The 12191-nt window shown below is 33.4% G+C and overlaps 3 protein-coding genes across 3 annotated transcripts in view; 1 reads left to right on the forward strand and 2 right to left on the reverse strand.

Annotated features, from left to right (window-relative positions):
* Positions 1 to 526, reverse strand: part of LOC21407326 (PITH domain-containing protein At3g04780) — a 3478-nt gene extending 2952 nt beyond the window's left edge. The window contains exons 1-2 of the mRNA XM_010104003.2: positions 397 to 526; positions 73 to 159 (exon numbers count right to left, since the gene is read on the reverse strand). Of these exons, the coding sequence (XP_010102305.1) occupies positions 73 to 159; positions 397 to 435 (126 nt within the window). The 5' untranslated portion in view covers positions 436 to 526. The remainder of the gene's footprint in view (positions 1 to 72; positions 160 to 396) is intronic.
* A 5511-nt stretch (positions 527 to 6037) lies between these two features.
* Positions 6038 to 10035, forward strand: LOC21407327 (probable ribose-5-phosphate isomerase 3, chloroplastic). The gene is made up of 2 exons (XM_010104004.2): positions 6038 to 7049; positions 9967 to 10035. The coding sequence occupies exon 1, from the start codon at positions 6155 to 6157 to the stop codon at positions 7022 to 7024; it is 870 nt and encodes a 289-aa protein (XP_010102306.1). The 5' UTR covers positions 6038 to 6154; the 3' UTR covers positions 7025 to 7049; positions 9967 to 10035.
* Positions 8464 to 10791, reverse strand: LOC21407328. The gene is made up of 6 exons (XM_010104005.2): positions 10506 to 10791; positions 10044 to 10205; positions 9758 to 9841; positions 9525 to 9656; positions 9338 to 9412; positions 8464 to 8888 (listed from the first exon to the last, which is right to left on the reverse strand). Exons 1-6 carry the CDS (start codon positions 10606 to 10608, stop codon positions 8812 to 8814), a joined length of 633 nt encoding a protein of 210 aa, XP_010102307.1. The 5' UTR covers positions 10609 to 10791; the 3' UTR covers positions 8464 to 8811.
* Between the last annotated feature and the right edge of the window lie 1400 nt (positions 10792 to 12191).

Below are 12191 nucleotides of genomic sequence, written 5' to 3' on the forward strand. Positions count from 1 at the left end.
CATGGGTTTTCTATTTTACAAATCATATACAAAATAAGGAGCACACAAAACCCTGGAATGGGTGAAAATCACCTGCTTGAGAGCGTTGGCAAGAGAGTGACTTGTGCTTTGGTTGAGGCACTCAACCCCAGACCAGTCTATGAAGTCCAACAGATCAACCTGATCATCACAAGATTGAGTACCAGAAAATTAGGGGAAAAAAAACCCATCAAAGATTGACCTTACTTGCTCAAAGCCTGGAACTTTGAGGAAACGAAAAGAAATTTTGGGAATCTGTAAAGAGGGTCTTTACCCTTAAAAACCCAGCTGTATGTTACATTACCAAGTTCTATTTTCCATAGCTTTCTGAGAGAGAAAACACGGGTAAAACAGAAAATCGGAAGTGGGTATACTCACTTGGCTTCTTGGAATTGCGCTTGCTGATTCCGCAGACATGGCTGGTGGAAAAAGGAAAGAATTCCAAAGAAAAAGTAACGGGGAGTTTTGGCTGAACGGCAAAGCGATAGAAGGAATGAGGAGAGGGCCTTATGAATATATATTACAGGAAAATTTTCATTTAGTACGCCTGTTGTATCGAAATTTAAGTGGTACGATCTGTTTTTAAATTTTATGTTGGTATTTTTACTATTTAGAAAAAACAAAATTACCTTAGATTTATTTTTTAAATGCGAAAAGATAAAATTATTTTTATTATAAAAATTTACTAACTGATCAGAATTTTAAAAGAAAAAAAATTAAAAAAATATTTAATTTTTTTAAATTATAGTCAATAAAATTTACTAACTGATCAGAATTTTAAAAGAAAAAAAATTAAAAAAAATATTTAATTTTTTTAAATTATAGTCAATAAATAAATTTGTATAATAAAAATAATTTTATCTTTTTATATCTCAAAATAGTTTCGAGATAATAAAAAAAAAATTTTAAAAATGAAGTACAAATTAAAACGCAATGTTCACGTGGGCATGGAAAAGGCGGTTGTATTTGAAATTAATCCCGTTTTTATTTTTCATGTTTTTTGAGAAAGAAAAAATGAAAACGTTTTCAAAACGGCGTTTGGCGCAATAAAGACAAAAAAATGAAATGACAAAGATTTTATTTTTTGGTTTAGTGTAAAATGAGAGAAAAAAAATGATTTTTAGTCATTTTTCATTTTTTGTTTTCATTTTCTCCTCTCGAGAGCAGAGAGAGAGATTAATGGGTTTTTTATACTGAAAATAATCTCTTGATAAAACTATCAAACTCATTTTTAAAAATGATTTCTGTTTGAGATGAAAAACGTTTTCATTTTCATTTTCATACAAAAAATAAAATTATTTTAGAACGAATTTCAAACGCTCTCATTATTTTCACTTCGTGGCCTTTTTAGTCTAGGAGAGTGGACAATCACTTTTTGAATGGGAGAAGGGGAGGAATAACACATCTAGAAAAAGGAATAAAAATTAATAAGGGAAGTTTTTATTATTATCCCATTTTATATCTCATATGACTAATTATCGGTTCATTCATTTTACAATTTGAATTACAATTCAAACTTTTTGTTACAGTATTTTTTTTATATAAATTTTACATTCAATTTTTTGTACTATAATATTTTATCTAGTATTGATTCACTGTCTAATTTTTAATCCAAGTTTTCAACTCGAACCTACGAAACGAATGGACCCATTTAAAATTTTAAATTATAATATTACATACTCATGATATTTCTTTAAAATTTTTAAGGGCCGACTGCTAGTTAAGAATTAAAACTTATCTTCGAGTCTTTGTGACAACCAAAGGTTTTAACTTTTAAAATAGTAGTTAATTATTGACCGAAGTAAAATTTTATAAATTCATATAATCAACTTGATTTTGTAAGTAATAACCAAGACAATGTTCAAAAGTTTCAAATTAAACAGGCAACACGCTTGTTAAAGAAAAAAATGGATGCGGATGCGTCATCAACAACAATGCAAATAGGCAATCAGTGTTTGATATTAGTTTCTTTACTTTGTCACCGTCACTCAAAGATGAGCTCTTTGATGAATACAATGTTTGATATTAGTTTCTTTGCTTTGTCACCGTCACTCAAAGGTGAGCTTTTTGATGAATACAATGTTACCAGCATGGTAATAAATAGCTTCCTCTTTGTCATTGAGATTTGAAAAGTGAATTAACTTATCACTTAGAACACTAAATATCATGACACATACTTTATCTTTTATAATTATATAGATTTTTCTCACACTCTTAATGACACAAATACACCAGCCTTCTATCCAAACACTTACTAACTACCTAGAGCAAAAAACTAATATTTTTAATGTTTCTAAGTAGAGTAATTTCAGCAAAGACTATAGGGTATTTATGCAAGATTCAAACCTGTGACTTTTTGTTTTCAAACTGATGTGGGACGAGACTCCTTTTTATTTTGCCTAAAACTTAATAACCGATAGAATACAAAATAAGAAAAAGCTACTTAAGAATATAATCAATATAGACCATGAAACCTGAAATAAAAACAAGAACCCTACAATGTCTATAATACAAAAATAACAGTACTGCAATTTTTAGAGGAATGAAGATGAAAAAGAAAGGGTACCTAAGAAAGAAAGCAGGGACCACAAATGAGAAGGGAAGTGCCAATTTTGAGTTTCAATTGGGAGTCAACGGAGGAACTCCAAAATAATGGTGACTAAGGACTAGGAAGGTAAAAGGGTCGGGGTAAATAGGATCTCGCCCCATCATAGGGATGCAAACCCATTTATTTAAGGGATAATATGAATTCAGTCGCTCATAACCGGCCTCGTTTATATTTACATTAAATAAAAGAGGAAATGAGACAAATACTTTTAATTAATATTATTTCTAATCAAATAATTATATTAATCAAAAAAGTATTAATCAATAATAAAAGATAAAATTTTAGATTCATATACTCTAAAGATAATTTCAGTAATTTTTACTAAATTTATAAGAGCTACATGATTACATATATTTTTTTAGTAGAAATTACCTATATTTTCTTATGGTAAATTCAACACATGAGGCTCTAGGGTGACAATTTGGGTCATGACACGAAACACGACTCGAAAACAGCATGAAGTTAGTGGGTATATATTTACTATAAATGAGTTTGAGTCATAATTAGGTGACGCGATTAACACGATTAATATATGGGTTAGATTAGGGTTAACCTCTGTAACACCCACCTAGTCTAACCTTAAAATTACTAAATTATGCTAGGTGTCGTTACTCTTTTAAAACTTGTTTTTAAATTACCATGAGCTTTCTTTAGATTGGTAATATTAAAATGTGAGACAAATTTGAACTTTTTAAGACTTTCTTTGCGTAATGGTACAAAAACATGATTTTAGTATTTCTTTTGACTAATGTCCCGTATATACAATATAATACATATCCCAAAAATAGATTCGACAGTTCTTACAAACAAAACAAGAGTATAGTAAATAGTTAGTAACGCAGGGCCTCAAACAGGTAAGCATTGTCTATATACAAAAGTCCTGGTACTAAGGATGACGCTAGCCAACCACCAAAATAATGTACATCTAATGCCAGGATGTGTCTTCATCTGCATCACCATAAATAAGTGAGCTAGAGCCCAGTAAGTAGAATATATGCATGAATAAGCAATTTGAACATATAACATCACATCTTAACTTCAGCCTTTCCTATTATTCCATTTCTATTTCATATAACATTAATTATTCACTTGTTACCGTTTTAAACCTTGTGGCCATTATTAATAGCATCATGTGTCTCCCAGAGACTTAGTAGTCTCATACCTTATGGCCTTCACAATGATTATCATATGTCTCACAGAGACTTAGTAGTCCCAGACCTTATGGCCAAATAAATATCATATGTCTCCCAGAGACTTAGTGGTCCTTACTATCCCCATCGGGATTATTTTAGTCTAATTACTAATCACTACAAATTATCACTCCTTTTATTACTTTGGTGAAAGTTTATCAACTCATTACTTATATAGCATTTTCTTATATTTTACACCATGTACGTACTTTATGCATTATACATATACATCACATAATCAAGTATCACAAATGTACTATGCACAATTATTATGGTGATACAGGTGATATTCTACTTACCTCGCACCGTATGACAGAAAGTATGACTTTGAGGTTCCTCTTGGTGGATCCGATGTGAACAACTGAATCTAGACAGGTCCAAGAAAACAAGCTTTAAACCACCATCTTCCAATTGAGTTAGCTCCAATCTTTTTATGGGCTTTAATCTTGATCTAGTTTAGGTTTTCTTGTGAGTCTCCCACCTCCAATTCAAATGATTAGCTCCTAAACCTCTTATAAACTCTTGGAGCAGACCCTTACACTAGTTTCAATCTCTTGGTGTTCCTATGATCAATCCTTCATCAAGCCACTTGGAATTGCTTTGGTTTTCTTAAGAAATGGCTAGAGAAGCACTTTGGAACTAGATGAGGGTCAGACTAGAAGATACTGGGGCTAATTCCTCTTCACCTCCTTGCTTAACACTTTAAAGAGACAAGTATGCACCTTAATTACTTAACCATGAAGTACTCTCCTCTCCTCTAAGTAGAGTATCACCTAAGTAGCTCTCTCACCGCCTTCTCTTGCACACAACATTCACACAAATTCCCAAAGTATGAACAAGATCTTAGCCAATCATTTGGCATACTAAATTTGGTGTATGAGCTTGCACCGAAATTTCGGTACGTGACAAATCCTAACTTTACATCTCCCATATTTTTCATTCAATTTTAAACATCTAACATAATCACTTTCTATTTCATTCTTACCCTAATTATTAGGATCCATAATTCCTTTAGAACCTTAATAAAATCTCAATTTGATTCCACAAACTTAAATGCCAAAATATGCTTAATTTAGGGCTTCTAAAGTAACATGATCGTTAAACCCTTATCATCATCCATTTCTTAACCTTATTTCAACCTTAGAATCACCTTAAGTAGTCTCTTTGTCACATTAACTCAAGTCCATACCTTTCCACACATCACACCAATATGCACATTTTCATTAAACTTGCCTTAAAGCCCCATTAGGACTCCATATTTTACTTTTCACTTAGTAATTCTTGTAAATATTATTAAGAACAAATTGTTGTCCATTTTCCAACTTATCGGATCCTTCTCTTGGCAACCCCGAGTCATTCGCCTATATAATGAACATATTAAACATATAATTCACTTCAAATTATAATGTACACCATTATGACAAATAACTGCATATAAAATGACTAAGTGTTCATGTATCATATGCATGATGTTAAAATATCATGAAATGCATTGGCCAACGAGTATGTGAGAATTCTGGGTATGACAACCTTTTAATACGAATTGACACAATTAACTATATGTGTCATATGCAATCTAATGATATGTGATTTAACATGAAAGTTTATATGACATATGAAATACAAATAATATGAATTTTAATATTTGTAGGTGAAATTTATATATTTTTCTTAAAGAAAAAGATAAATTGACTAATAAACATGTTAAACTTGTCACGATCATATTAAATAAGTCATTATTATATTAATTATTTATTCAATATATTAATTTAAACGAGTTATACGGGTTAACACGATTAACATAGTTAATAAATGAGTCATGTTTGTGTTGACATTTTTAACACGTTAAATAAATAGATCGTGTTTAAATTAATATTTTTTGATACGATTAAACGGGTTGACAAACAAAGATTGCCACCCTATTCTTTACACATATAGTGAGTTTAAATATAGTACAAATCTTAAAACATTACGTGAATGACAAAATTTCATATCATTAAAATAATGAATATACCTTTAGATAATACAAAACATGACATTATTGTGATAATTACTACGTTATCTTTACTATTTTTATAATATTCTATAAATTTTATTGAATTTCAACAGAAGTTATAAAATGTTACCATGCAATGTTCCCCCCCCGAAGGGGGAAAAAAAACAAAAGAGAAAAGAAAGAATATTCTTAAGCTGTTACAGAATCACATACACCTTCCAATTATCTTACCCAAACCAAGTCACCAACCAACCAAAGCAACTTCTCACCCAAAAAGGTCCGGCCTTTTTCCATTCACATTCACACATTCTTTCTTCCTCCTTTCTTCACTTTTCAATCTCCATGGCCTCTTCATTATCTCTCCTCTCACCTCCTTCTCTCTCCTCCACCCACCACCACTACAATGCCTCTTCTTCTTCCTTCACCACCCGCCTTATCCTGCGCACCCCAAGACCCCTTAACGTACGCACCCCAACCTCCACCACCAGAGCTCAGTCAGTCCCAGCCCTGACCCAAGACGACCTGAAGAAGCTCGCCGCCGACAAGGCCGTTGAGTACGTTAAATCCGGCATGGTCCTGGGCCTCGGCACCGGCTCCACCGCGGCCTTCGTCGTCGCCAAGCTGGGCCAACTCCTCAGCACGGGCCAACTCTCCGACATCGTCGGAATCCCCACCTCTAAAAGGACGGAAGAACAGGCCCGCTCCCTCGGCATCCCTCTCTCCGTCCTCGACGACCACCCCTGCCTCGATCTCGCCATCGACGGCGCCGATGAGGTCGACCCCGACCTCAACCTCGTCAAGGGTCGCGGAGGTGCCCTCCTGAGGGAGAAGATGGTCGAGGCGGCGTCGGACAAGTTCGTTGTCGTCGCCGACGAGACGAAGCTCGTCGAAGGCCTCGGCGGGAGCGGATTGGCCATGCCCGTAGAGGTCGTGCAGTTCTGTTGGAAGTATAATTTGGTGAGATTGCAGGAGCTGTTCAAGGAAGAAGGCGTTGACGCGAAGCTGAGATTGGATTCCGATGGGAAGCCTTACGTGACTGATAATTCGAATTACATTGTGGATTTGTACTTCAAGACACCGATTAAGGACGCCATTGCGGCGGGGAAGGAGATCTCGGCGTTGGAAGGGGTTGTGGAACATGGATTGTTCTTGGATATGGCGACTGCAGTTATCATTGCTGGGACTAATGGCGTTGATGTCCAGACCAAGTGAGAATGAAACTAAGAGTGAATTCTCTGTAAGGCCTTCTCTTTTTTTTTTTTTGTTGATTTATTGTTGTTGTTCAATAGTTACTTCTTGCTTGCTTGCAAGTTTTGATATTCTGTAGATTGTTGGGCATTGGGAAAAGGAATAATACTAGTGATACTTGTCCTTACTATAAATTTTTTGGTATTGTTGAGCAATGATGATGAAACGTTATATATATATATATATTTTTTTTTTTTCCCTCATAACATCTTAACATGGTTAAATGTGGGCAGCTTGTCTTTTGGCCTAAGTTAGTTTTGGAATAATCCGCTTAGGCAATGTAGTGTAGTGGAGTGTTGGGATATTCTTGGAGGCAAGAGTTCATATATTTTGATTAGGCTTTGTTCATTGTTGGTTAGGGAATTTGTACTGAGATTCAGACTGTGAGATGCACAGAACACGTTATTACTTTATTGTTGCTCCAAGTAAGAGTACCTTAGGAATGAATTCAACATCTATTTAGCTTGACGCGTTTAGCTAAAACTGTTTATTGGCTATGTTTTGAAAACGTCATTTGATAGTTCTTACTTCATATTGCTTGTCAGAACCGAAGATTGATGAATTAGTTAGTGTTTTGAGCGAGAGAAGTGCTTTATGAATATGATTTGTGTACTTAAACTAAGCACATCTATAAAGGCTTCTTTTCATTAGGCATTGTCTGAGTCTAATCCGCAGGCACACTCTAACTAAAGAAAAATGATATTTTTCACTTTTGGTGATACAACCACTGCATATGTAGCAGTACATTAAAATTGAACTAGATATTGTGCCTTTCGATACGTGACTGTTCTCTTTTACTGACTATGGATGCATCACTATTAATGATAAATAACAATGCTCATAACTAAGGCTATTTCTCTTATTGAGGAAAATGAGAAAGATGTTATTTCTCTTATTGTGTTTAGAATGGATTCTCTCTTTTCATCTCTTTATATCTTTGAAGGATTTGGAATTCCTCTCTGACTCTCTCAATCCACTCCTTCCTCTTATCGCTCTTACCAAACAACTATAAGTCCTAAAATCCTTCTGCTAATCCCCTCACCTCTCTCCCTCCTTCCACTTTTCCCTCCTACCAAACAAGCTCTAATTAGCAGAATGACTTTTACCCAGATAATTTAACTAGTTATGCTTTTTAGTTATTGTTCTTTGGTATGCTGTGTATGATACATGTGAAACTTGTCTGGTTGGATAGATATGCGATATGTTCTTCCTTAAAAAAGCAAGTGTTTAATGTTTTGGATAGATGATAGATGGGTGGGTGAGTATTGTCCTTCTAGATTATAGATCTTGACATGGTTTTGAATACCTAATTCATAACTTTCAAAATGTAATTGCCTTGTCAATTTCATTGATTTAAAAGAGAAACGCATAGAGAAGGAAAAAGGGATGCATCATTAGTCATAGACAACCTAAACAGGCACTATACGTCTATATTCATAAGTCATAACAAATGTTCTACATCGTACATAATAATGTACCGAATACGACAAGACAATCAAAACAGGCACTATACTCACAACTCATACGACATCTAACAAATGTTCTACATCGTACATAATAATGTACTGAATACTAGTCATCATCAACAAATGACTCTGGCCTTTTTATTCATATACAAAATCAAGCTTTTATACAGAAAAATCTCGCAGCCTAAATATACCAATGATCGAGTGAAATAATCTATGTGAAAACACGTATGAGATAAACTAGAAGCTGACTGACACAACAATCATATTCCATAACTTTACATACTATTTCCATAGGACCAAACCGAAGGACGCCATGAATATGATCATCCAATGGAACTTTCCTGGCAGAAATGATGTACCTGAGAAACAAGAAAGAAAGAAATGAAACAACTTCTTTGAATGTTTGTTTGTTTCTTTTTTTTCAGCTTTTTTGAATGTTTGTTTAGTTAAGGAAATATGTTTTTAGGTAGAATTTGCACCGTAGGATAGTAATGTTGCGTAAGTCAACTGCGAAGAGATGTCTTGTTTGAAAAGATTTACAAGTTCTTTGAATTGAACAAGCCAATTTTACTCGTGAAAAGTTCAACATTAACCATGACTAAGGTAAGGTGTTTGACCCACCTACCACCATTAAGATTTTTTAAAATCATGTTTTACCTTAAAAAATAAATCCGTCAATTAGACTGTAGACACCTCAATTATTACATTTTTTTTTATAAAAAAAAAAACAGCACTAGTTTCTAAATTAAACTCGAATATAATGACTTGAGTGCCAAAATGAAACTGCTTTCTTCACATCTGATCTCACCTTGGTTGTTTTTATCCCCATCAGAACTAGAATTTGCAACTATCCCAAGCTTTGAACAATCGGATCCGAGTGTGCCTTAAAAACATCCCAAAAAAATCCAAAAATCCATTTAGTTAGTCACAAAAAGTACTTGTTTTTTTTTTCCTTGTACCTAGAAATATACGATATTAGTCATTAGTGTTCTTACATGTGCTATAGCATGGGTAGATTGAGTTATTGAGAAGATTGTAGAACCCTGAGTTGCATTCACACTTGTAGTTGTAATTGCAGGTGTTGTTCTTTACGCAGTTCCCTTCTCCACAGTAGGCCCAGTAGCAAGCTACAAAATCACAAAAAGAAATTACTTACTGCTAAAACCCAAAAAAAAAAAAAAAAGAAAAGAAAATCATAACAAGTTCTTGAGATGAAGATGATCATTACGATCAAAGAAAGATTTATTTTTTGGAACTTCCTTTTCGGGGACTGGAGGTGGAGCTGGCTGGCAACCATTGTAGTTAAGAGTACCTGAACACCAAAAACAAAAAATGTTTAGTAATTCTTTATAGAATTAATTGCTGAACATTCAAATCATGTTATTTCTTCTAATGCAAGTATTGTTAGGCTTCATATGAATCATGTCCCACATGCAGTGTCAAACAACTATATGAATAATTGTAGAAGAGACCAAAGAGATAAATTAGAAGGCTTGAGAGTAAAGAGAGCTTACAGTTGGGAATTACACATGGAAGGAACTTCTGATCATCATCGCCGTCGCCGTCTTGGTCGTTTCGCTTCCAACCCGATTCGCACTCACACTCAAAGCCTAATGGTAAGCTCCACTTGGCTTTGCATTTTCCCTTTCCACAGTCTACATCCTTACATATCTCCTCTATAATTTACACACAACACTAAATTAGTACATAATAAGCAGGAGTAAGACATAAGTACATTCGGTAGCTAGACTGTTTGTTCGTATTAAGATATATGGGTGTGGTTTTAATATATATATATATATATATATGTATATATATGTATATATTTAAATTTCAATAAATCCACTTCGACATGGTAACAATTCACTACAATAGAGATATCGTGTCAAGATGAATTATTTCTCGAAATTATTTGAATACGTCAATCTCGATATGAATAAACGCGACACAAAAAGAGAGATAGAGTAAGGAAGAACCAGCAGCTGTAGGAGCTATGTCATCCCAATGGTCCCCAAAAGCAGTAATGGGAAGAGCTACCAAAATCATAGCTAGAAAAGCCAAGGAAGTAGAAGAAGCCATTTTGTGATTGTTTCACAGGTGAAAGATGAGATACAGAGATAGAAAATTTGAAGTTTGAACAGAGGAAGAGGATGATATTTGTGTCCTATGGCCTATATCTAGTTATATATATTTATATATTAATCAGTTCTTAAGATGTCGAAGCTCGCTTGTTATTCAAACAAAACGACGAAAATATAAAAATTCACTTCGAGAAGCTATCTTTATCATAGAAGCTTCTCTTTTAGACTTTTGCTGAAGTGGAACAGATTACTTGTAGATTTATTTATTTATTTTTCTTAATGCGAATATATATTGCATGTGAAATTAATTAACAACACCGATCTCTTCTTATCTTTGAATAAATCAATCAATTATTGCCAATTGGGATTTTATATGTGTTTCTTCTTTCTGAAATGATTTGATTAATTTAATGTCGTTGACACGGTATATATTATTTATTGAGATATCAGTTAATTAGGACGTGTTAATTTAAACAAGTTTGGGCGGCGAGCAAGTCTTAAAAAATAAAAATAAAAATAATAAAAAAGAAGTAGCGGTCTGAGAAAGGAGCTTCTCACTTTTAACAAACTACAGACTTGTGGGATATCGTCCTTCATTTTCCTTCTTTCTTTCTTTCTTTCTTTTAAATGTTCACTTAAAAAAATAATAATTCGCAACTGAAAATCAAAACCGAGTAATTATGCCTTCCATGGAGAATAAATAACTCCAAATAATGGAATTACAACAATATATAATTGTTTATTTGTTTTATGTTTATGTTATTCGGCTATTGTTAAGCATAAAAGAGTATTAATTTGAGACTTCCAAATCTATGAAAGAGATGAGATGAACTAGTTGCTCCGTGGCCCATAATTTCCGTGTCCTTCCCTTTCCAAATTGCCGCTTTACCACGAAATTCCATAAGCTACGAGAAATTGATTTTTTTTTTTTTTTGGTTGGTTAAGACTAAGAGGAAGGAATTGAAAGTTGTGTTTCTAGAGATGGACAAAATAAAGAAATTTATAGGTTCTAAAGTCAATGGATTCATCTATTGTATAGTGTAATATAATGACCCCAAAAGCCAAACAAACGGAAAGACAAGGGAAATGGACGATGAATAAACAATAATTCTTTTCCCAATTCAAACGGAAAACAGACAGAGGGATGACGTGTAGGAATTTTTAAATCAACAAATCAGTCCTTAATTTTCATGTGATGCTCTATTCTAATTTATAGACCGTGGCATATTAGATTTGGTGCATATTTTCTCAATGCTTATCAAAGTCTATGATGCCAATAGCGTGTAGAAGCTTCTACCACTAGGCGTAGTTTCTATTTCATTTTTTTTTTTATAGAGTTTTTATTAAAAAAAAAACCTTTTTTTTTTTTTTTTTTTTTTTTTTTTCATTTTTCTTGTGGTATTGGTATAAGTAACACTATGACATCTTCTTTGAACTTTGTCACCAACAGTTTTAAGACTAGACTTTAGGCAGACATAAAATTCACTATTGATGTTAAAAATAGCAAAAAAATTAAAATATTTTATAAAGAACAAAAATTAATATCACTAAAATAATGAGTACGTGATTTTAAAGCGTAAA

Source organism: Morus notabilis, unplaced genomic scaffold, assembly GCF_000414095.1.
Source record: "Morus notabilis unplaced genomic scaffold, ASM41409v2 Scaffold205, whole genome shotgun sequence".
NCBI classification, from domain to species: domain Eukaryota; kingdom Viridiplantae; phylum Streptophyta; class Magnoliopsida; order Rosales; family Moraceae; genus Morus; species Morus notabilis.

Bases quoted from the DNA above. Each gene is read 5' to 3' on its own strand.
- LOC21407327 (XM_010104004.2), top strand. From the start codon at position 6,155: ATGGCCTCTTCATTATCTCTCCTCTCACCTCCTTCTCTCTCCTCCACC.
- LOC21407328 (XM_010104005.2), bottom strand. From the start codon at position 10,608: ATGGCTTCTTCTACTTCCTTGGCTTTTCTAGCTATGATTTTGGTAGCT. The intron at 9,657-9,757 runs GTAATGATCATC...GTGATTTTGTAG, and splicing joins AAATAAATCTTTCTTTGATC to CTTGCTACTGGGCCTACTGT. The intron at 9,413-9,524 runs GTAAGAACACTA...GATGTTTTTAAG, and splicing joins CTACCCATGCTATAGCACAT to GCACACTCGGATCCGATTGT.